General features: G+C 46.1%; 1 protein-coding gene across 1 annotated transcript in view; it reads left to right on the plus strand.

Moving 5' to 3' along the window:
* LOC142566232 (cell adhesion molecule Dscam1-like) overlaps positions 1-21,149 on the plus strand; it is a 706,104-nt gene that overhangs the window by 674,783 nt on the left and 10,172 nt on the right. The window contains exons 15-24 of the mRNA XM_075677073.1: positions 1,197-1,325; positions 1,704-1,883; positions 4,054-4,124; positions 10,855-11,095; positions 11,772-12,053; positions 12,684-13,157; positions 13,721-13,959; positions 17,212-17,308; positions 20,633-20,675; positions 20,839-20,963. Coding sequence (XP_075533188.1) covers positions 1,197-1,325; positions 1,704-1,883; positions 4,054-4,124; positions 10,855-11,095; positions 11,772-12,053; positions 12,684-13,157; positions 13,721-13,959; positions 17,212-17,308; positions 20,633-20,675; positions 20,839-20,963 — 1,881 coding nt within the window. The remainder of the gene's footprint in view (positions 1-1,196; positions 1,326-1,703; positions 1,884-4,053; positions 4,125-10,854; positions 11,096-11,771; positions 12,054-12,683; positions 13,158-13,720; positions 13,960-17,211; positions 17,309-20,632; positions 20,676-20,838; positions 20,964-21,149) is intronic.

Consider the following 21,149-nt stretch of genomic DNA (forward strand, 5'->3'; position numbering starts at 1 on the left):
GTTAGTGCTTTCTTTCTAGCTTCAGCAGGTAGTGAAAAGTACTAACAATCAATATACTGCCTGCATTTAACAACAAGGTAGCGCCTTTTGGGACAAGCAGCGTGTTAGCATTTAGTTAGTGAATATGACGACTTTTTTTTTTTTTCTTAAGAGAGTGCGCGAGAGCCGCCACCCGCACGCACGCGTCAAGCGCGCACGTCAGCCAGCGACAGTTTGAAGCGAGCGCCTGCTCCCCGTCATCGGTAGCAGTTGCGTCATCGCGAGCGCATTCTTGTCTAAGCAACAGCTTCGAACAAAACGGAAAGATTAGGAGATACATTCATAATGAATGTTACGAGCGCAACAAGGGACTAAGACAAGAAAGAACATGGGACGAGCGCTCTTAACATTCATTGTGAACGGAAACCGACTAGCCCCACTCGCTGTATTACTGCAAGATACATTCAACCAGATTTCCTGAAAAGACCGAAAAAAAGGTATTGGGATAAATTTATTCCCTAATACGAAAAAAGAAAAGAGCGTTTAAAGGATGTCTCCTCGAGCGACGTTAATTCGTTCAATAACGCTAATGAGTGCACAAGAGCCAGTGTCCTGGCTATAGGGAGCAACCTTTCTATGTCGTAGGTGCACCAACGCTCTTGGACCGCAGCGATTGAACTGTACCGTACATGCAATTTCACACTTGATTTTGATGATTCCGGCGGTCTTTTCCGTGCCATGTTCGCTGTCGTGACGCGACGGCCGTCCATCCGGCGCTTCTGCGACCCGTAATCTCATTAGCTCCCTGACGAAACATCCGCTTTTATCATCTCGAGCGATTTCCTGTTACACACTGAAAACGCTTGCTCGGAGACACGAGGACAGCCGAGAAAAAACAAGGACGAGCGCTATCCTGTTAGACTATGCATTCTCATGCCCTCCTCAGGCACGCCTTATTTTGAACAGCAATTTCCATGTTGCACTTTTCGTCTGTCTTATTAAGACGGAGAACACATCTGAAACACCGCGCTACTCCACGGATCAGAGTTCACGTGACTTTTCTCGCAAGCTCAACAAGAGTAAGAAGTTGACGTTTCAGTGCCTTCTGCACTAGCACAGTTCATTTACACGTAGTTACGTAAAGCAGAAGCATCTAACAGAACGTGGCGGCACTTCCTTGTCACGCTTCATGACGGACGTCGTACTTTCATCCACAGAGGTTCCCGACGCACCCGAAGACCTTCGGGTGGCGGAGGTGACCAGCAACGTGGTCAGCCTCGTGTGGACGGCGCCCTACGCCGGCAACAGCCCCATCACGAGCTACTCCATCGTCTACCAACCGACCGGTATGTCGCATGCACCCGTTGTCAGCATTCGGAGACCTCTTGATCCTTTTTTCACCTACTGTGAGTGAGCGAGGGGGAGTAACTGAGCGACCGCGTGTTAGTATGCTCCGAGTACTAACCCTGCAAGGTTAGTTTGCAACACTATTACGACTGTTGCCACTGCGGGATCAAAGTGCTAGTGCGCACGCGCAGGCTGTAATGCATACGGAATGTGTAGCGATGCGCACAGGGACAGTGGACGGGAGGAGGCACTCAGCCCCTCTTCATAAGATCCTGCAAGACAGGTTAATGATTTAAATAAATTATGCGACGATGGTTCCCAGTGTTTTCCTCTCAACGGCCGTGTGTTCGGTGTGCATTCCCACTTGATCGGCGCAGTGGGAGGAGGCCGACACGACCACGACTCCGTGCGGCGCATCTCAGTACCGGGGGGACTGACCACGGCGTCGGTGACGAACCTGCAGCCGGTGACCGAGTACCAGTTCAAGATCATTGCCAACAACGACCTTGGCTCCTCTGCACCCAGCAAGCCCATATCAGTCACGACAAACATGGAAGGTAAGAAACCAGCAAGTGGATTATGCATAAGCTGCTCCGGTGACATGCTTATATATATATATATATATATATATATATATATATGTGTGTGTGTGTGTGTGTGTGTGTGTGTGTGTGTGTGTGTGTGTGTGTGTGTGTGTGTGTGTGTGTGTGTGTGTGTGTGTGTGTGTGTGTGTGTGTGCTCTAACTGTATCAAAATGTCGGGTGATTTCTTTTAGGCGTAAGCGAGACAACTCACATTTTTCATACAACGACAGTAAGGAAGAATTGTTACATGCAGGCTCATATAAATATTTGGGTGTTCACCTAACCGAAAACCTTTCCTGGACAGGCCACATTGCAGCCATCTGCACGAAAGCTTCAAGGACATTAGGTTACTTACCTTCCAACATCCGCTAATTGGCCTATCAGACATTTGTTCGTCCACAGCTTGAGTATGCATCATTCATTTGGTCCTCTCATCCTACCTATTTAATCGACATGCTTGAATCAGTACAGAACCGAGCTGCCCGTTTCATCTCATGCAATTATAGCCACCACTCCAGCGTAACGCAAATCAAACTCGATCATTCCTCCAGCCTTGCTGTTATATCGCTCTGTTATCCTTGTTTCACAAATATATTTGTAATGCCACACAATCCGCACTGCATATCCAGATTGCCTCAAACAGGTCTCTCCAATGAAATAACCACTTAAGTTTTGCGCGCATGTACGGTACGACACATGCTTTCAACTTTTCCGCCCTCGCTGCGACCATTCGCTTGCGGAACAATCTTCTTGATAACATTGCTTCCGAATCAGATGAACAAAAATTTCGTCATCTCCTACACGAGCATTCTTTATAATAGCACTTACAAATCACTTTATCTTGTTTTTTATACTTGTCAATGTGCTTCGAACAACTTGCGAAGATTTTATTTCTACTGGTACATTGCTATCTCGCTCTGATCAATTGGTATTTTATGCTGCGTCACGTGCTCACTAGTATGCCCTGTCTATATTATTGCTTTTTTGCGTCCTTTTCCCGAAATATTCCTTGAAGCATTGTATTCCTTGATCTGTTCATTTCTCCTGTATTGTACTTTCAAGTATTAGTGCCTTACGTTAATTTTACTCGTGTTTTTTCCTTGAAGTGTGCCTTTGTGGCATTTTATTACTTCAGTATTTTTTTTCTTTTGCATGTTTTGATCTTTCTACTAATGTTGAAGAGCCCTGCATTGGGACGTAGCTTTTGTACCAGACTTCAGAAGGCTGCTTACTCTTGCTTGCCTTTGATTTTGTAACCCCCCTTACACAATGCCCCCATAGGGCCTGTACAGTATTATATATATATATATATATATATATATATATATATATATATATATATATATATATATATATATATATATATATATATATAGAAACGAAGGTGCACGCCTACGAAAATTGCATCTTTAATGTTTTTAACGTTTCGGCCGTGGCACGGCCGAAACGTTAAAAACATTAAAGATGCAATTTTCGTAAGCGTGCACCTTCATTTCTAAATCTACCTATGCACCGGACCTACAGAACTTCTCATTGAATTATATATATATATATATATATATATATATATATATATATATATATATATATATATATATATATATATATATATATATATATATATATATATATATATATATATATATATATATATATATATATATATATATATATATATATAGTCGACTGGATAGCTGGTAGAGCTTGTGCAATCCATTCCGTGCCGTGCATGTCTTCGTACCTTTCCGCTCCAGCTTTGTGTGCGCAACTTCAACAATGAGCTGCAGCTAGCAGCCCACTGACAGTCCGAGTCCCACTGTTGTTACATCTCTTGTGCCAAAGCGCTGCTTGTAACCTTGCGACATGTTTTACTTACGCCGTATAATGCCTGCGGGAACTGGACAATAACTCCGCTGTTGCTTCCATTACATTTTGAATCTTATGTCCGTCGTTTCAAATACTCTATAGCCATAAGAAAAAAAAACTGTTTAAAAACAAACAGGAAGAACACTCTCAATTGTCACTTTTTTCGGGGGACTTTATCCTACGACGCATGCCGTACATTTACACAAATTCGCTTTGTCATAGTGGTAATGGCTTTTGCGTGAGACCTTTAAACTCACGTTTCACTGCGCTTTTCCAGCCCCTCAGGAAGCACCATCCCAAGTTAGCGCGGCTGCGTTGGATTCAAGCTCGATCAAGCTCTCTTGGAGGGTAAGTTCACATATGCTGCGATTGCTGCTTCGTGGGCGAGTTGGCAACTCACACGCTAGCTGGTGTGCGCCCTTCTTTATGCTTCCGGCATGGTATAAGGTTACACTGTTTTAGAATAGTGGTCACGCAGACACGCATCGTTACCACGAAAGCTGTGCGTATACTTTAAAAAAAATGTACTTAGTTTGAACAGCAGTGGCCCATTTTCTAGAGCCAGCAGAAATTTCAACACGATATCTTTTTCTTCATTTTTTTGCGAAATATTTATTTGTTGTTGCCCTCAGGGCCAAAGGCATTAAAGAGGGCAGTGGGTTACAGCAAATGAGAAAAAGAAACAAATGTAAGCAGTTAGAACGTTTAAGTACAATGGCTTGTGATTATAGAGCTTTAGCTAGGGTTTACAAAGTCATTTTTAATTGATAGCAAACTAAGATAGTAAATCTGTAAATACAAAACCACTTAGGTTACAACCATACAGTAAACAACAACAACAAAGAAGTGCTTCGATTACACAATGTTAGCTAGAGCTGCTCGAAATCTTTGGTTATCGTAAATTGATGCAACTTCATCAGGAAGATGGTTCCATTCCGTGGATGACCGCAGAAAAAATGACTGCGAAAGGTTTTAGTGTTACATGAATTCAAGGCCAACTTTATAACGGTGGTCGATTCGAGGCCATACGTACTGTGGCTGAAAAAATGAAATCGTTGCGGAGTGTTGAATAAAGGTATAATTTATGAAAAAAGGACTAAACGTGCGATTTTACGACGAGAAGAAAGTGGGGCAAGTGTAAGGCCGGTTTTCATGGCAGACGCACTTGCAGCTCTGTTGTAACCCGCCGTGGTTGCTCAGTGGCTATCGTGTTAAGCTGCTGAGCATAAGGTCGCGGGATCGAATCCCTGCCACGGCGGCCGCATATCGATGGGGGCGAAAACACCCGTGTACTTACTACGGCGTGCCTCATAATCAGAAAGTGGTTTGGCGCGTAAAACCCTATAATTTAATTTTTTTAAGTTCTGTTGTAATTACATAAGATGAGACGAACTGAATTATTTTGCACGAGTTCTAATGAATTAATTACTTTGTCAGTGGCGGGATCTCAAACAGCGCTTGCATATTGAGGTTTCGGACGTGTAAGAGTTAGTATAAAGAAGCATTTTTAGGGATGAAAGAGCCGTTGAAAAGTTACGGCGTAGGTAGCCAAGCATGCGGTTAACATTGCGGATTACGTAGTCAGTATGAACATTCCAAGATAAATTAGCAGAGATATGCACACCTAGGTAATTATAAAAGTGAACTAATTCCGGCCAAGAGAACATTATTTGGGTAATATGGTATGCAGGCTGTTCTGGATACACGCATACTTTTCGTGCGGATAGTTATTCTAGATACACGCATCACTTTACATTTGCCAACGTTTAGCTCCATTAGCTATGTTTGCACCAGTTAGCTATACTAATTAGATCAGACTGAACGTGGTTAGGAGCCTCTGCATTAGTTATTTCACGAAAGATAACACAATGATCAGCAAATAAGCGAATGTTAGATGAGAGTGAGTAAGGGAAGTCTAATATAAATGAGAAACAAAAGAGGCCCGAGTACTGAACCTTGAGGTACACCGGAAGTTACGCTTCAAAGTGGTATGGCCGTTTGCGGTTACAAATTGAGAGTGATTAGATAGGAATCATTCAGTCCACTTTAGGATGTTAGTGTCCAGGTTCAGCTGACTTATTTTATAAAGTAAAGGTTTATGACAGACCTTATCAAATGCTTTAGCGAAGTCCAAAAAATGTGATGTGTAAATGACGAACGATCGAGAATACGATGCAATTTGTGCGTAAAGATTGCAAGCTGAGTTTCACATGAAATTTTTTTCGAAATCCATACTGAGCTGGTGTGAAAAATTCATTAGATGCCAGGAAGTTAACAAGATGTTTGAAAATTATATGTTCGAGCAATTTACAGCAAGTGTTTGAGAGTGAGATGGGGCGATAATTAGCTGCTAAATTTTTGTTACCTGATTTATGCAGTGGAACCACCTTTTCGATTTCCCATTAGCTAGGTTGAATAGATGTATTCAGTGATCGTTGAAAAAGCTTTGTTAGCATAACAGAACCAACGGCGTTGGTATTTTTAAAAAATTTCGAATTATTGGAGTCGTAACCAGGCGATGAGTGTTGGTTCAGGGAATCAATTAGTTTCGCAACGCCAGCCATATCCACGATCACTGGAGGCATAACTACATAATCGTACTGGCGAGAACGAGGTAGGTGGCCATTGCAGAAAACAGAAAAAGTTTGCACAAGTGCGTCATTAAGGGCGGCAGCGCACTGTTTCTTAGGTATAAGGATGCCCAATGAGTCTTCCTGGGTTAGGTGTTCATCATGCAAGGGGATAATTACACCCCAAAACTTTTTAACATTAGTCGTTAACATTGATGGAAGTACGTTAGATAGAACGTTAGATTTAGAGTTCTTTAGTGCTGTTACGTACGTGTCGAATGCGGACTTATAAGCAGACCGTCGTGTGTCAGTTGGCGAGTGTTTTGCGGAGCGATATAGGCGTTCTTTTTTTGCGCTTACATAGGCGCTTAAGATGGGTATTGTACCAAGGAGAATCAGAATTGGAGGTAATGATGCGGGATGGAATGTACTTTTCAGTTCGTTTCTGAACTTTTGCGGCGAACGTGTCCCAATTGTGCTGAAGCGAACGATTTTCAGAATTCGGTAGGAAAGTGTCTAGAAATGCAGTTAATTCGTTATTTAGGGCGGTAAAGTTAGCGCTTCTTTAAATATGTATAGTTTTTCTGATATTTGCTTTGAAGGTTAAAGTGTCAATTGAAAATAATGCAAGTAGGCAGTGATCGCTTATACCAGGTAGGTGTGTAATCTCCGAAATTGTATCAGGGTGGGATGTCAAAACCAGGTCAAGGGTGCTTGCGGCATTAGAAGCTACACGTGTAGGTTGTATTACGAGTTGTAACAATGAAAAAAACTGAGCACAAGTCTAAAAACTCCTTAGCTTGTGCCGAAAAGGGAGAAAGTGATGGTTGATCGTTCTAGGTTATGTTTGGAAGATTAAGATCTCCCAGTAGGATGGGAGATGAAGGAAATCGCGTGCGAACAAGGTATATATTGTCGTGTAGGTCGTGTAAAAATGTAGGTTGTGCAGAGGGTGAGTGATAGAACACGCCTATGATGGATTTTTTTTTTTTTGTGACCAAGAGTTATGGAAACCCAGACAGCCTCTAGATCGTCGCTCGTACCGACATGTGAAGACGGAATATCATTTGAAATCGCCGAAAGGACGCCACCTCCTCTGCGCGCAGTACGATCGCAGCGATGAACACGAAATTTCACAGCATCGGGAAACACTTCTGTGTCAGTGACATGCGCAGGCAACCATGTTTCAGTAAGCGCAATAATTTTTGCAGAAGATAAAGAATCGCATTTGTTGCAGGTGCTTTTCACGTGAGAATATAAAACTGACACTTGAGTAAATGAAGAAAATGAACCACTGGCCCTGGCGCTTTCCTAGATCGGAGGACGTGGCGGAACAGGATGTACAGGCGCTACATTATCACTGCGTTGCTCGAGTTCTTCATTTTGATATGAATTGGCGTTGTACACGTATGATTTGCCGTTCAGGATTAACTTATCATATCGCAATTTGAAAGGTTCAGAGAGGCTTGGCTCTTACCGAATGCTATCAATTTTCTTCGCGCGGTTCGTGTAGCAACGGAAAAATCCTCACTTAGATTGATCGTCTTATGCTTGAATTGGCTACGCAGAGACAGTAGTTTCGCTTTGGTATTCAAGTTTGCGAATTTCACAATAACGGGACGGGATTTATTAGGCGTGTACGAACCTAGACGGTGCGCACGTTGGATTGCGTCTGCATGAAGTGTTTCGGTAATACTACCAATTAATGTGGTTATATTCGATTATGTTTGCTGCCGTCCCTCATTATTATCAGGGAGACCACGGAAAATTAAACTGTCGCGGCGCGACCAATCTTCCAATTCATTTAAACGAGATTCAAGAAGATTATTCCGAGTGCTAACTTCTTTAATTGTTTTCGTTATGCTGGAAACTTTGAGGCTGACATTATCAACGTTTTCGGACTTTTCCTCTAGTGGGTCTAGCCTTTTCATAATACCAGAAACTTGATTCAAGTGATTTTTGTCCACCTTTTATGGCCTCAACATCAGCAATAATCTCGGCCTGGAACTTTCACGTTTGTAAGGAACCCGTATGGATATCCTTTATGGGCTTGAAGATTATGCTCATCTGCTCAGAGAGGTCGTCTGGCAAGGACTCAATGTTAAGCGGAGATTCAGGGCGAATGTTAGGGCCAGGGTTCAATTCAACGTCTCCCGAGCACAACAAAAGAATCACCATAGAAAAACACTCACACGCGGTTTCAGAGAAAACTCTTGGGCACGGGAGCAGACGCAAACATGGGTCATCGCTTTTCTTAGCGCACAAAGGAAAGGAAGCACAAACCTGCGAAGTGAAAACATAGTGGTTGAGAGCCATGCCAACGGTACTGTTCCCGTGCCCACTGAAGGCGGGTGGGACAGGCGGGCGTTTTATATAGCTCACAGCAGGCTATGTCGCCGATGAGCGTAAGGGGGAGCCAGGGGTGATTTGCATAGATACAGTCATGTCGATGAAGGGCGAAGCATCCAAGAGAGAGAGAGAGGAGAATTCAGGAAAGGCAGGGATGTTAACCAGTCAATAGTCTGGTTGGCTACCCTACACTGGGGGATGGGAGAAGGGGAAGAGAAAGAAGGGAGAGAGAAGGTGTAGATACGCGTACGGACAGCACTTCAGTTAGAGTCGGTGCAAACGGGCGAAACCGGCTGGAAATGCTGAACATCAGAGGCAATGATGCTGTGCGTTAAGGTTGATAACCAAGCAAGCCAGCAAACAAGTAGCGCCTGCGAAGTGAAATCATAGTGATTGAGAGCCATGCCAACGGCACTGCCCTCGTGCCCACTCACTCACTCACTCACTCACTCACTCACTCACTCACTCACTCACTCACTCACTCACTCACTCACTCACTCACTCACTCACTCACTCACTCACTCACTCACTCACTCACTCACTCACTCACTCACTCACTCACCCATTTACTTCATATGCCGCTGGTGATCAGGCCATAGCACTGCACGCAACTTGATACTCGTATATGTAGCAAGATGCGATCGTCGGGTTCATTCGTTCGCATATTCGCCTGCGTGTTGCACACAGGTGGCGTCGTCTTTCGGGTGCCAGAGAGCTATAATTGGAAATGCAGCACGGTTTTAGTCCTGTTCTGAAAGGGGCGGGGAGGCTTGGTTTACTACAGGCTTAGCTCGCAGGTCGCAGTTCTTTGGTGGCAGTTTTAGTTAGACCTTTGGCGATGATTTGAGGGTGTCAGAATGTTTAAAAAGAAAAAAATAAGGACTCCCAGGACGGTTACGAGTGTGTAATGCAAATGTTTAATTGCTAGGCTGTGGTGCGGGCTATGCGGTTTCGCTCCCAATCTCTAGCTCGCCGAATCGCTTATGGGTCCGAAGTTCCTGCTTACGCCTAGGCATTTCAGCGTAAACGATGTTTTATAGCTTTCTGGTTTAACTACGAACGCACCTCTCCAATGCTCGTATGCTCGCCGGTTTCTAAGCGTCCACTTAACGCACGCCGTGATGTTAAACACCATCTGGTTAACGCGACGCTGCGGGAAACAGCCGCGCCGCCACTGACTAACGATGGAAAAGGAGAGGCGTGACCGGCGCCGCTGCAAAGCTTCCAGAGTACTGCGGGCACAGTCGGTGGGTTCCGCCGCCCGTGATGCGCGGCGGGCAACACCACCTGGCAGTATTGGTGGGGAACCGACCTTTGCGTTACTCAACCAAACTCTACTGTCTCAGTGGCGCGTGCGCTTCCATTAATGAGAGAGTAGAGTGGAGGAGGTCCGAGAGATTAGAATGGAAGTCTGTGGACGACGCCAACAACACGAAACTGAGGAATGAGCTAAGGTAACGCTTTCAAACGTCGAAATATTTAAGAATAATCACAGCAGCAGGCCAATATGAGAAAATACCGCTTATGACGCTGCAGCGTACGACGGCAAATAATAAGCGAAGAGTTAACCGTTACAAAATACACCCTGAGTCCATGCCTCTACAGAGACGACCTCCGCAGTGTAAAAATGTTTATTTAATATTGATGTTAAGTGCACATCGATTGATTGAACATTGATGTTCTTGATGTTCATTATGAACGGATGTCGATTATTAATTAATTAATTAATTAATAATTAATTAATTAAGGGAAGATCGGACATCCACCAATTCGTAGCAATTGCTACAAAGGTACAATTACTTCTCTCTACCTTGCGGGTTTAAGCAGAACTATTACGTCAGATGTTCATTACGTTCCTATAGAAGTATCTTGCTTTGTTGCATATCTCCAAAGCCATACGTATATAAATACTTAGGGAACTCCGCGCAGCTGCGTTTTAGCCGTTTTGCCTTGTGCTTGCTCGACACACGTAATTTTTCTGTCGAAAACAGAAATAATAGCCGTTATCGCGCATTGTGACAGTCATTTAGCAGCAGTCATGCAGTGCGAAATGGCCCACGAACGGTGTTAGATGAAAGAATAATTTTCACACTGGCAAGTTGCGTGATATGTGCCAGTTATAGAACGGGCACTTAGTATTGTTTTTTCATTGATTCCAGAAACCACACCACGACCACAAGAACATGCAAATCAGTGGCTACTACGTGGGCTACAAGCCTCAGGGCACCAATGAGCCTTTCATTTACAAGACGGTGGAGGTTGACAACAAAGGCGTCAAGGAGGAGTTTGTCATTGGCGGCCTCCAGAAGAACACCAAGTACGTCATCGTCGTCCAAGCGTTCAATGGCCAGGGAGCCGGTCCTGCCGCTGATGAAATTGTTGTGAAGACCTACGAATATGGCAAGTGAAGCCTCTAGACTGCCCGCCTGCAATAATTTTTTTTTTCTGTGCCAGTTGCGATGGCTCGCTGGCTGTGGCATTCTGCTACCGATAGCGCATTCTTATGGCTGAGTGGAATGCAAAAATACCCCTGTGCTTATAGCTTTAGTTGCTTGTTAAAAGTATACAGGAGGCGAAAGTTAGCAGCACTCTGCTACGGCGTCTCATAGCCCCAGGGTAGCCTTGGAACGTAAAACACCATGCGGCATAGACAGTAATTCTGCTGTCCCCCAAACCAAGTGCTCGTTGAAGAGACAGGTAGGCGTATATTCTTTTTAAATCATCGTGATGTTTGAGTTGGTTCAGTTCTTCTCATATAAAAAAAAATTGTACAAGAATAGCGCTTGGCCTGCATGCGAGTATTAACCCTTGGACCAACCATTAAAAAAAAAAGATAATTCATGGCCCGTCTGTTCTGTCACCTTGTGCGAGACTATTGTTTTTGCACACTCAAGTGCGACATTCTTTTTTAACGTAACCATTCGTTTATATTGCATGTACGCGTGTGTACCAGCAACTGAGCAGTTTGTATTTAAAGAAACTTAATTCCTGCCCCATTCCCTGCCATCGTTTTCTTTTTCACGCCAAATCGATAACTGCACGAAATAAGCGAGAATGGTGGCGATCATTCCCGCAGATCCGCCGCGGTCTCCTCCGCTGCGCGTGATCGCGACCACGTCTACGTCGGTGCACGTGCGGTGGGAGCCTGCAGGCAAGGACAGTGTGGTGACGGGATACATTCTCCACTACAAGCACGCGTCGTCGGAGTGGAAGGAGGAACAGCTGCACAGCTACCAGACGAACAAGATACTCGACAGCCTCCTGTGCGGAACGACCTACCAGCTCTTCCTCACTGCTTTCAACGACATCGGCCGCGGAGAGCCAAGCCCTGTAGTGGAAGTTACCACCGAAGGCAAAGGTATAACTTTACTGTTCTCGTGCTTCCAGGGAAAAAAAGGCAACGTTTGCTCGTCCTCATGTCTGCGCGTGCAATTATCGCGCAGTGTCCGGTTGTCCCGTAATATCGCAAGTTGTGGCACTCTCAGTTCGAACTCTAAAACTTGTACAGCCCTTGTCAAAAGAAACGAAAGCACAGCGCGCATAACTGCAGCTCGTTCCGGGACGCCTAGGCAGCCTCCGTCACACCCACAGTCCACACTGCCCAAAAGCGCTATAAAGCGCTGTAGAGGAGTACTCTCGTTCTCACAGTCCATAGCTCTCGGGCGATACGACGCATCCAGGACACAGCACCATTCATGTACCTGGTGGATTCGTTTCTTTTGACAAAGGATCTACATGTACTGGCAGCGAGACCTTCTGCTCATTATAATTTACTCAAAAACTTGACAGTAATATTTTGCGACACAGTAGCCATTTTCTTGGGCGCGTCGAACACTGCCCTGTCTGTCTTATGCGGCAATATTAAGAGGCTCGAGCTTCTGTTTGCTATCACGTTAGTTGACTGTTTACCGTACCATCTAGCCATTCGGCCACAAGGAGGCCGTCGTAGTCGCCATGACACCCCGTTGACAACCCACTCGCCTCGCAGCGCCCGTGGCTCCGCCCGGTGACTCGTTCGTGTCGGCCAACATGTCGTCGGCGAGCGTGCAGCTCAAGGCGTGGGCGGACGGCGGCTGCCCGATCCGCCACTTCGTAGTGCAGTACAAGCCGCAGAGCACGCGCGACTGGATAGTCGTCTCGAACCACATCGTGCCCGAGCAGCAGACGCTGCAGCTGAGCGACCTGAGCCCGGGCACGTGGCACGACCTGCTTGCCGTGGCGCTCAACGACGCCGGCAGGACCGAAGCCGACTACCAGTTCGCCACCCTGACGCTGCAGGGCGCCACGGTGCCGCCCCCGTCGGCCGGGGGCTCTTCGTCCGGCAGCCGACTGGACGACGCGGCGCTGCTGGTGCCCGTGCTCTGCGCCGCGGTCGTGCTCGTCGTCATCGCGGCTGTCGCCTCGTTCGTGGTCGTCTGGAAGCGCCGCGGGGACCCCTTACCCGACGCCGCCTCCGACAACTGTGAGTGTCTCGACTCGCTAAGCGTGGCACCTCATGAATGTTAATTAGAAACATCATTAAACCGTGTGCTTCAGAGATCAAGCAGGTGTATCGTTTAAAGAGCAATAATGTGGCCGCGGCAGTGCACCATAGGACAGTTCCGGCCAATTGTAATGTTCTAGCTAACTGGCAGAACGCAGTTTTTCTAATGCTTCGTATTTTTTTCCCTGTGCAGTTGTACTTGTGCACACAATGCACAATACCCTTTTATGAGAAGTATTCGCAAGTATTGTTAATCGATTTGCTAATTCGAACAACTGAGAAACACGAAAGAAGCTTCATACGCAGCCTTCCATATTCATTTCAGTCTAACTCGCTTCTGTCAGATGGAGCCAATGCAATTACATAGCGAATGCTACCACAAACAGGCTCATCCACCAGAGACAAGTTCGCACGCTCACTGATGTGCCTTTTCCCTGTTCCGAAATGACTAATAACCCTGTTTCGAATCCGTGCTGCTTCACAGATTCCTGTTAGCGCTTCCCATGTAACGAAACAAAGTAAAGAAACAAACCACTGCGCAGACGCTCGTGGCTCCCCCGGACGGCCGGACGACATGTGCCTGAGCACGTATGGCAAGACGACAAAGGGAGACGGCATGTACGAGTCGCAGCGCGAGTCACTGTACTATCCGTCGCCGTACGCCACGAGCCACATGGCGTACTACGCGGGCGGCGGCCGCTCAGCCCAGGAGGATGGCACGCTGCGCCGAGCCTCCCGTGGGGCCAAGGAGCACACCTACGACGTGCCGCACCGGCTCAAGGTGAGAACATTTGGGTAGCCTTTCGAGCTAAATAGACAAGCAAACAGTCACGCCGCTCACTCGCAAAATGAAGAGTAAATAAATGTAGACTCCGAGTAAACGCGCTCGGAACATGTCGCCAACGGAACGCGTGGCGTCCAGCGCAACGGTATATAGTGCGTACAGGCAGGTGTGCTTTTCCGAAAGAGTGTGACGCCTGCTGTTGCCACGTCTTCAGAATGGAGCGACGTCCGCTAATTTTGTCTCGCAAGAGGCCTGTCGAAAGATGACTGGAGCGATAAACCACGCATGAAGAGCAGCTTTAAGAGCAAAAGCGCTCCGACTTGTGACAGCGCTCTAGCTGTTGCGAGCGTCAGGTTTCTCAGCACGCGTAGTGGCAGCTTTGCGCAACATATGCAATATTATACCTGCCTACTAGCGCTGGCGTTTCGGGAGGTGCCACCGCTGTCGCCGGCTTCTTGCTATCCGTGAGCCGGTGCGGACGTTCACACGACGCCTCATCAGAGAACATGCAGTGGAGTTGCGCTCAGGATCCGCGATTTATCGCAGCGTTCGTTAAGAGCAAGCATTTAGTAAAAAATTGACTCGCCGTCCCGGCCCTGCGAAACTAGATGTCCTGCGAAGCTGTTGAAAAGCACCACTACAACTGCGGAGGGGCGAGGGTATACAATGTTTTATTGCTTTAGAGTAATTGTAGTAACGGTAATTTAGAGTGATGGGAGTAATGGTAATTTTGGCAACGCGCCGCCGCTAGTCGTATTGCCGTTTCTTCTACCTTTGCCGCTCTTCGTATTCACGCTGCTCCTCGGGAGTCCAAACTATACGTTGCCTACCTATAACAGTGCTGCAACAACAATGAAAGCAGTTTCTAGGCTGGTTATTTTATATATGAAAGACTAGTGACGTCATTCCCCACGTCACAAGCTGTCGTCGCCGCGGCTTATTGCGCAACAGTAATCTTTACCGGGAAACGTATGTGGGGAGCGCTATACGTGCCTCGCATTGTTATCAGGAGCGCCTTATCATCAATCAGGTGATTTTGATGCTTGTTTTGGGTTCGTTCTTTATCGAAACGAATGCTGTGCTCTATGTTCTATACGTGATACCAAAGAACGGTATGCACTTTTCGATTCAATCGCCGAATGGGTTTTTTTTTCTTCTTTTCTTTAAATCGCTGAAGGTGTCTTTTTACGTGAGGGCGCGCTGCGAAAAATTCTAACCAACTAGAAGCTAAGAGCGAAGGAAGGCCCTCCGTGAATTGCTACCGAAATGTAGGCGTTCAACGAATGAATAAAAAGCAAGGTGACACACAAAACAAAACACGCATCCTTGAATCCGCTCTCGTGTTCGTGTACAGCATACCTCTGACTTGTGTCAAAATTTATATGCGCTAGAGAAATCGATGTGTTACCGATAAACTAGGAGAGCACGTGCTTTCAATGGAGCATAAACTGGGTCGCACTTTAAGAACAATTACATTATGGGGTTTTACGTGCCGAAACCACTTTCTAATTAGTGGGCGACTCCGGAGATTTCGACCACCTGGGGTTCTTTAACGTGCACCTAAATGCGAAAACACGCGGGTGTTTTCGCATTTCGCCCCCATAGAAATACGGCCGCCGTGGCCGGGATGGGTCCACACTTACCATTGCACTGTCTAAACTGGAAAACTATATCAGTGTTCCGTCTGTTAACATGCACACAATCATTTTCAGCTCCTAGAAGAACACTCTTCTTTTGTTACATGGTGCCTTGTTTGGTGTCGCGCTACTAATTGTTGGAGGTATACACGGCTTATGTTTAAAAATAACACCGTTGGGAGTTTAGCACTCTTTGTCTTTGGTGTCCTTCCTTCCTTGTTGGCCCTGGAAACTCTCATTCGCTATGTAGCGACTTTTATCTAATTAAGTACTTTTGCATGAATGTTTTCTCTGAAGAAAATTTATTTATTTATCTATTTATTTATTTATTAAGCATCCACACAAAAGCTTCATAACTCACTTTTGCTGCCTAAGCTCAAATTGAAAGATGCTTAATAATGTGCAAAATATGCAAAGATGCAAAAGGTGGTCGCACAACTCCTTTCATTGAAGCAGCCGTTTCTTTGCTTGCTTCTCGTCTCCTGTCGTCGGCTGGGTGCGTCTGGACGGGTGTCTGCTTCTTAATGCGCTCCACAACTTTTGCATTGGTATTGCTTTAAGTCGATAATTAGATTAATGCATCTTAGTTAATGAGCCAATAACACTGAACGAGTAAAGTAGTTACCATTGCCCAAAAGGGCAGTGAACGTAGCATGCATCTGCTATTCTTAAGCTGTATGAGAACTCCTACTAGGCCTATATATAGTTTGTATTTGCTGAAGGACATAATTACCGCCAAGAGGATAAAAGGAATTCCCCCACACTCACGACAGCACTAGCTCAACTTACAACTGATTACTTACCGTACAGACCCACGAATAAATAAATATACAAATACACGCATGCGTAGCCTAATCACAACCCTTGAAGCAACTAGCGGTCTAACTATCTCGTCTCTGATTGATATATAAGAAGCGATGCATTACTTATATAGCTATTTTATATTTTCTTTCTTTAGTACTCTTCCATTAACCCACGTGTGGTCTGATTCTTGCTTCTCCTGGCAATCATTATCTCACCGAAGCATGGTTCACGAATGCAGGCCTTTCAGTGTGCGGGCAAGTGCACCACGCCATTTTTCTCTTGAGATTTGGGTCGTGTGTATTAATTCTTATGCGTATCCACTTAGTGGCAAATACGTATTCCAGCTTTCAAGGTTTGGTACAAGTTAGTTGTCTGCATTCAAATTGATGCTGTAATTTGTTCGCCTATCTTCTTTCTCTGATCGAATTTTGCGAATTTTTATAGGCGCCCGATGTTCAAAGCTCGTATGTGTTGCGGAATAACTTCGGCCACAGAAAACAGTGCGACATGCGTAATGTGCGTCTAGGTTCTTCAACCACATTACATTTTGTGCCATCCGAGGCCTGATTCCGGCTCTCAGCCACTTGGGACGCTTGTTGTCTATGTCCAGAATTTCCCGCTGATACGCCAAAGTAAGTGTTTTGCTCTCCACTTTCGGAAATGTGTCATATTTCAAACGTGCTAAACGTGACATATCACATTCAAATAAGCACTTCTGTTCAGCCTGACCAAGAACATTGGAAACAGAGATGCCGCAGAGCACCTTCGGTGAGGTGTTTCTAATTGTACGTTTTGCCTCTCGTTTCAGCAAAACGGTACGGACGCTTCAAATGAGCAATATGCTCAGCTGTGGACCAGCTCAAGACACCCCTCACTTACCGGAGGAACAGAAGAGGACTTTGAAGGTATTTGGACGAATCAGTGGTGGCAACCTGTGCCTGGCTTCGTTCGCATGCTAGGACGGTTCTTAAGAACATTCGTGGCAAAAAATGGAATCCGGGACAGGATGTGAGAAGAGGAGATAAGACAAGCACTGGCCAGGGCTGCCATAATTTAACTCGCTGAAGGCTTAGTTATCAGATACTAAACACAGTACTTGTACTAATCCCATTAGTTACGTTTGACTTAGTACGTGGTGCATGCTTGACCGAAAGAAGGTTGACAGTGTGTGTGTCTCGGTGAGCACGCGAAGCGAGTGCACTTCAATATTCGCTGCCGCTTCATTGCGCAGCCAACGCCGTGTTGGCCCGAGCGGACGCGCATCTTCATCCTCTGAATTCCAAAGAGGAGAAAAATTCAAGAGCGGGCGTGCACAGAAATATGAGGCCCCCAGGAACGAGCGATAGGACGAATCGTCATTTATAATAGCTGCAACTCTTGGCGCATTCATATGCACCATTAAAGGATACCGCTCGCCACGGTGAGTCAGTGACTGTTGCGTGTTGCTGCTCAGGACAAGACCATGTGGGCGAATCAACGCCGCGGCGGGGTTTTTCTTTTTTTTTGTTTAATCTTGGGCTGAAAGAACGTTTATGTACAGAGGTTAAGGTTCACGTCAAAGAACTTCGGATGACCGTAAGTTATCCAAAGCCTTCCCGTAAAACGTATTTAAATTCTGAGGTTTCACTACCAAGATCTAATTATGAGGCACGCAGTATAGTGGAGGACTCCGGATTCATTTTGACCACCTGAGGTTTTTGAACGTGCATATAAATCTACGTACACCTTTGCAATTTTCAGTAATATCAGGCGAGCGTCGACCGCACGTGGTGTCAGCGGCCTTGTATTGTGCGGCCGCGCGAGCCCGACCTCCAAAGCGTTGTGGGATGCGGACAGCGTAGGCGCCTAGGCGCACCGAGGGGCCGATAGCTTCGTGTGCGCTATAGAACCCATACGCTCGCGCGTCACCCGCGTTCGCGAAGTGAAACGTCACTGTACCTGTTTCTTTTTGGCGATAATTGTCGCTTTCTGACATTGAGAAGTTAAACCCTTACAATTACGGCAGGTGATGACTTTCATCTCCGGTGCGTTACTAGCTGGCTGCAGAATAGATTTGCGACATAAAAATACAAGATAGTAACGTAGGCCACGTTACTTTCTCTATAGCATGCTGCCAGTTCATGTACTACGTCAACAGAAAAAATTTACGGCGTTTTACGTGCAAAGCTACTTTCTGATTAGGAGGCACGCCGTATAGTGGAGGACTCCGTAGGTTTCGACCACCTGGGATTCTTTAACGTGCACCTAAATTTAAGTACACGGGTGTTCTCACTCCCACGGAAATGCGGCCGCCGTGGCCGAGATTCGATCCCGCGATCGTGCTCAGCAGCCCAACACCACAGCCACTGAGCAACCACGGCTGGTATACGTCAACAGCTGCTTCAATCTTAAAAACACCCGTCATACTCAAAAGGTTACAAATGACCACTTCAAAGCTACTGACTATCATCCAATGCAGCAAGAGTCCCGTTTTATATTTTACGTGTGAAGAGTGCACGCAGTGCGTTAGCCACGCTAATTCGAAGCTGAATTCGGATCGAACTTTACTTCTCTAACGGCCGCTCTTGAAAGTGCTAGATGATGCCAAGCGAGCAGAACATATATATCAAAGGAGCTGCTTGCAAGGCAGTTCAACACGTGGCGTGCATTCAGGCCATCTGCTCTCGGCATCCGCTGTCAGCCCGGCTGTGCCTGCTCTTTATTTGTCTCTCTCGTGAACTTCAATGTGGCCGGCACGCTGGTAGGGAGATGTCGAGGTCCTGACAGGACCAAAGCGGCGCACATCGCGTTACGGCCGATTAGAAAGAAGAATGTAGTACTCTGCATGCATGCTCTTCAGCTTCACTTGCAGCAGAGGCACCACCGATGGAGCTTGGCCTGTCATAAAACGGGAAAGGGCTTATTAAACGTTGCTCCATCTGACCCTTGGCCACGAGCTGTGCCCCTGCACTTGCGCCAGTGTATAGCGTTTAATATCGTCGCAGCTTTTACACGCTCGACGCTCTCTTGCTGGATACTGGAAGTGACAAGTGCGTGTGCCACGGACAGTGGGCGTGAATAAGAAACCGAAAAACATCTCGCGTGCAATGCAGCTGACAGATGGGGGCGTAGGAAACTCCAGGGCCAGACCCACTCAATCTGTCTAAGTTGCGAAACTTTCGACGTTTTCCTCTGGCATGCCATGGGACACGCATTTTTATACAGCTTGCGTCAACGACACCGTCAGGCTCCGAAGTCATTTGGCAAGAAATATGCAATGCGCACGTGAAGTAAAAAAAAAAAAACAAGCTGTTCAACCGCTTCTGCCATGCGAAGCCTTTGCATATGAACTGCAACTAAAATTTACGATTTATGAGCGCTCGTGTTTGTAAATGTCCTTTGCTTTCCACTATTTGTTTATGAACTTTCCTGAAGCACGGTACAGCCACGTTTTCTAAGCACGTCACTGCTGAGGCTCATGACGCAATTTTACATATCAGCAAACGATTGTTAAAACTAGATGGCAAATGTTTACTGCGGCGAAAATTCAGTGATGTATTATTGCCTTACGGTGTACTGCAGTCACAGTCCTCCATACAAAGGTGACGCGGTCACTTGAACACTGTGGTGCGCAAAACTCTCGACCTTTTCTTTTTTCTTTTTCTTCTTTTTTCTGTTTATTAACTGAGCGACAAGCCTAGTAACGTACAGCGTAGAGCAGTCCTAACCAAGCGCAAACGCGAGTTCTAACTCCGAGCTTTATATCTTTTTGTTCATTTCAAGAGCAAAGCAGCAGTAGCGATGTTTCAGCTCCCTTCTCATTATATTTTTTTAAGCTATATTCAGAAAGGTCCACGGCCGCGTTTGTAAGAAAAAGAAATGTGTGTTCTTCTTCTTTCTCCGTCTTTTTGGACACCGGGAGCCGTGCTTTGTGTCTAGCACAACGCACAGATAGGGGCGGAATGCAAAAATCGCCCGTGTTTTCCGTGCATTTTGGACAAGTTAAATATCCCCTGATGATCAAAATTAATCGGGAGTCCCCCACTACGGCGTGCCTCATAATCAAATCGTGGTTTTGGCTCGTAAAATCCCAGAATTCGATTAAATTAAACTTCATGCCGAAAATTTACCGCAGTACACGCTATAGGAACCTTAAATTTTGGTCCGTGAGCTTTCATTCCTGTGTTTTCGCTTGCGTGCGCCCGCACAAGCATGACTCTGATTGCACACGCCGGCTTCCTTTTGTCCAGATGCCACATCTCCGGTCCAGTACAGGGAGGAGACGTACACGAGGTAAGCACGTCGTGGCCAGTGCTACGCGCTCCAAAATTACCCATTGAGGCACCGCTTGAGTTCATGACTCGAGTGTGCAGAGCCGTCCATGCAATATGGATGGATGACACCAGAGGCTGCCAGTAAAGCCCCGGTTTTCCCTCTGTCAATTCTTCTATTCCAGTGGCAAGCTCTCCTCGCGGTTTAAAGAAGGCACTTGCCGAAAAGTCCCTTACGATGACTTAGGTGAACCAGAGGAGTTGTCTGAGACTGAGTGTGACAGAGACCACAATCTGTACCAGTATAATGGTATGACGCCCTTACGTTTGAATAGCCTTTTTTGTCATCTTATTCATAATGCATGCGTCAGTGCCACCAGGATTTAGCGCTTGCAGCACTTTGTCGAGGAGAAAACAAATCCGCTGTCGATGCAGCTGGTATGAACTAGCAGCGCCTTAACGTGGTCATCATCATCATCATCATCATTGACAATAA

Source organism: Dermacentor variabilis, unplaced genomic scaffold (assembly GCF_050947875.1).
Source record: "Dermacentor variabilis isolate Ectoservices unplaced genomic scaffold, ASM5094787v1 scaffold_12, whole genome shotgun sequence".
NCBI lineage: Eukaryota > Metazoa > Arthropoda > Arachnida > Ixodida > Ixodidae > Dermacentor > Dermacentor variabilis.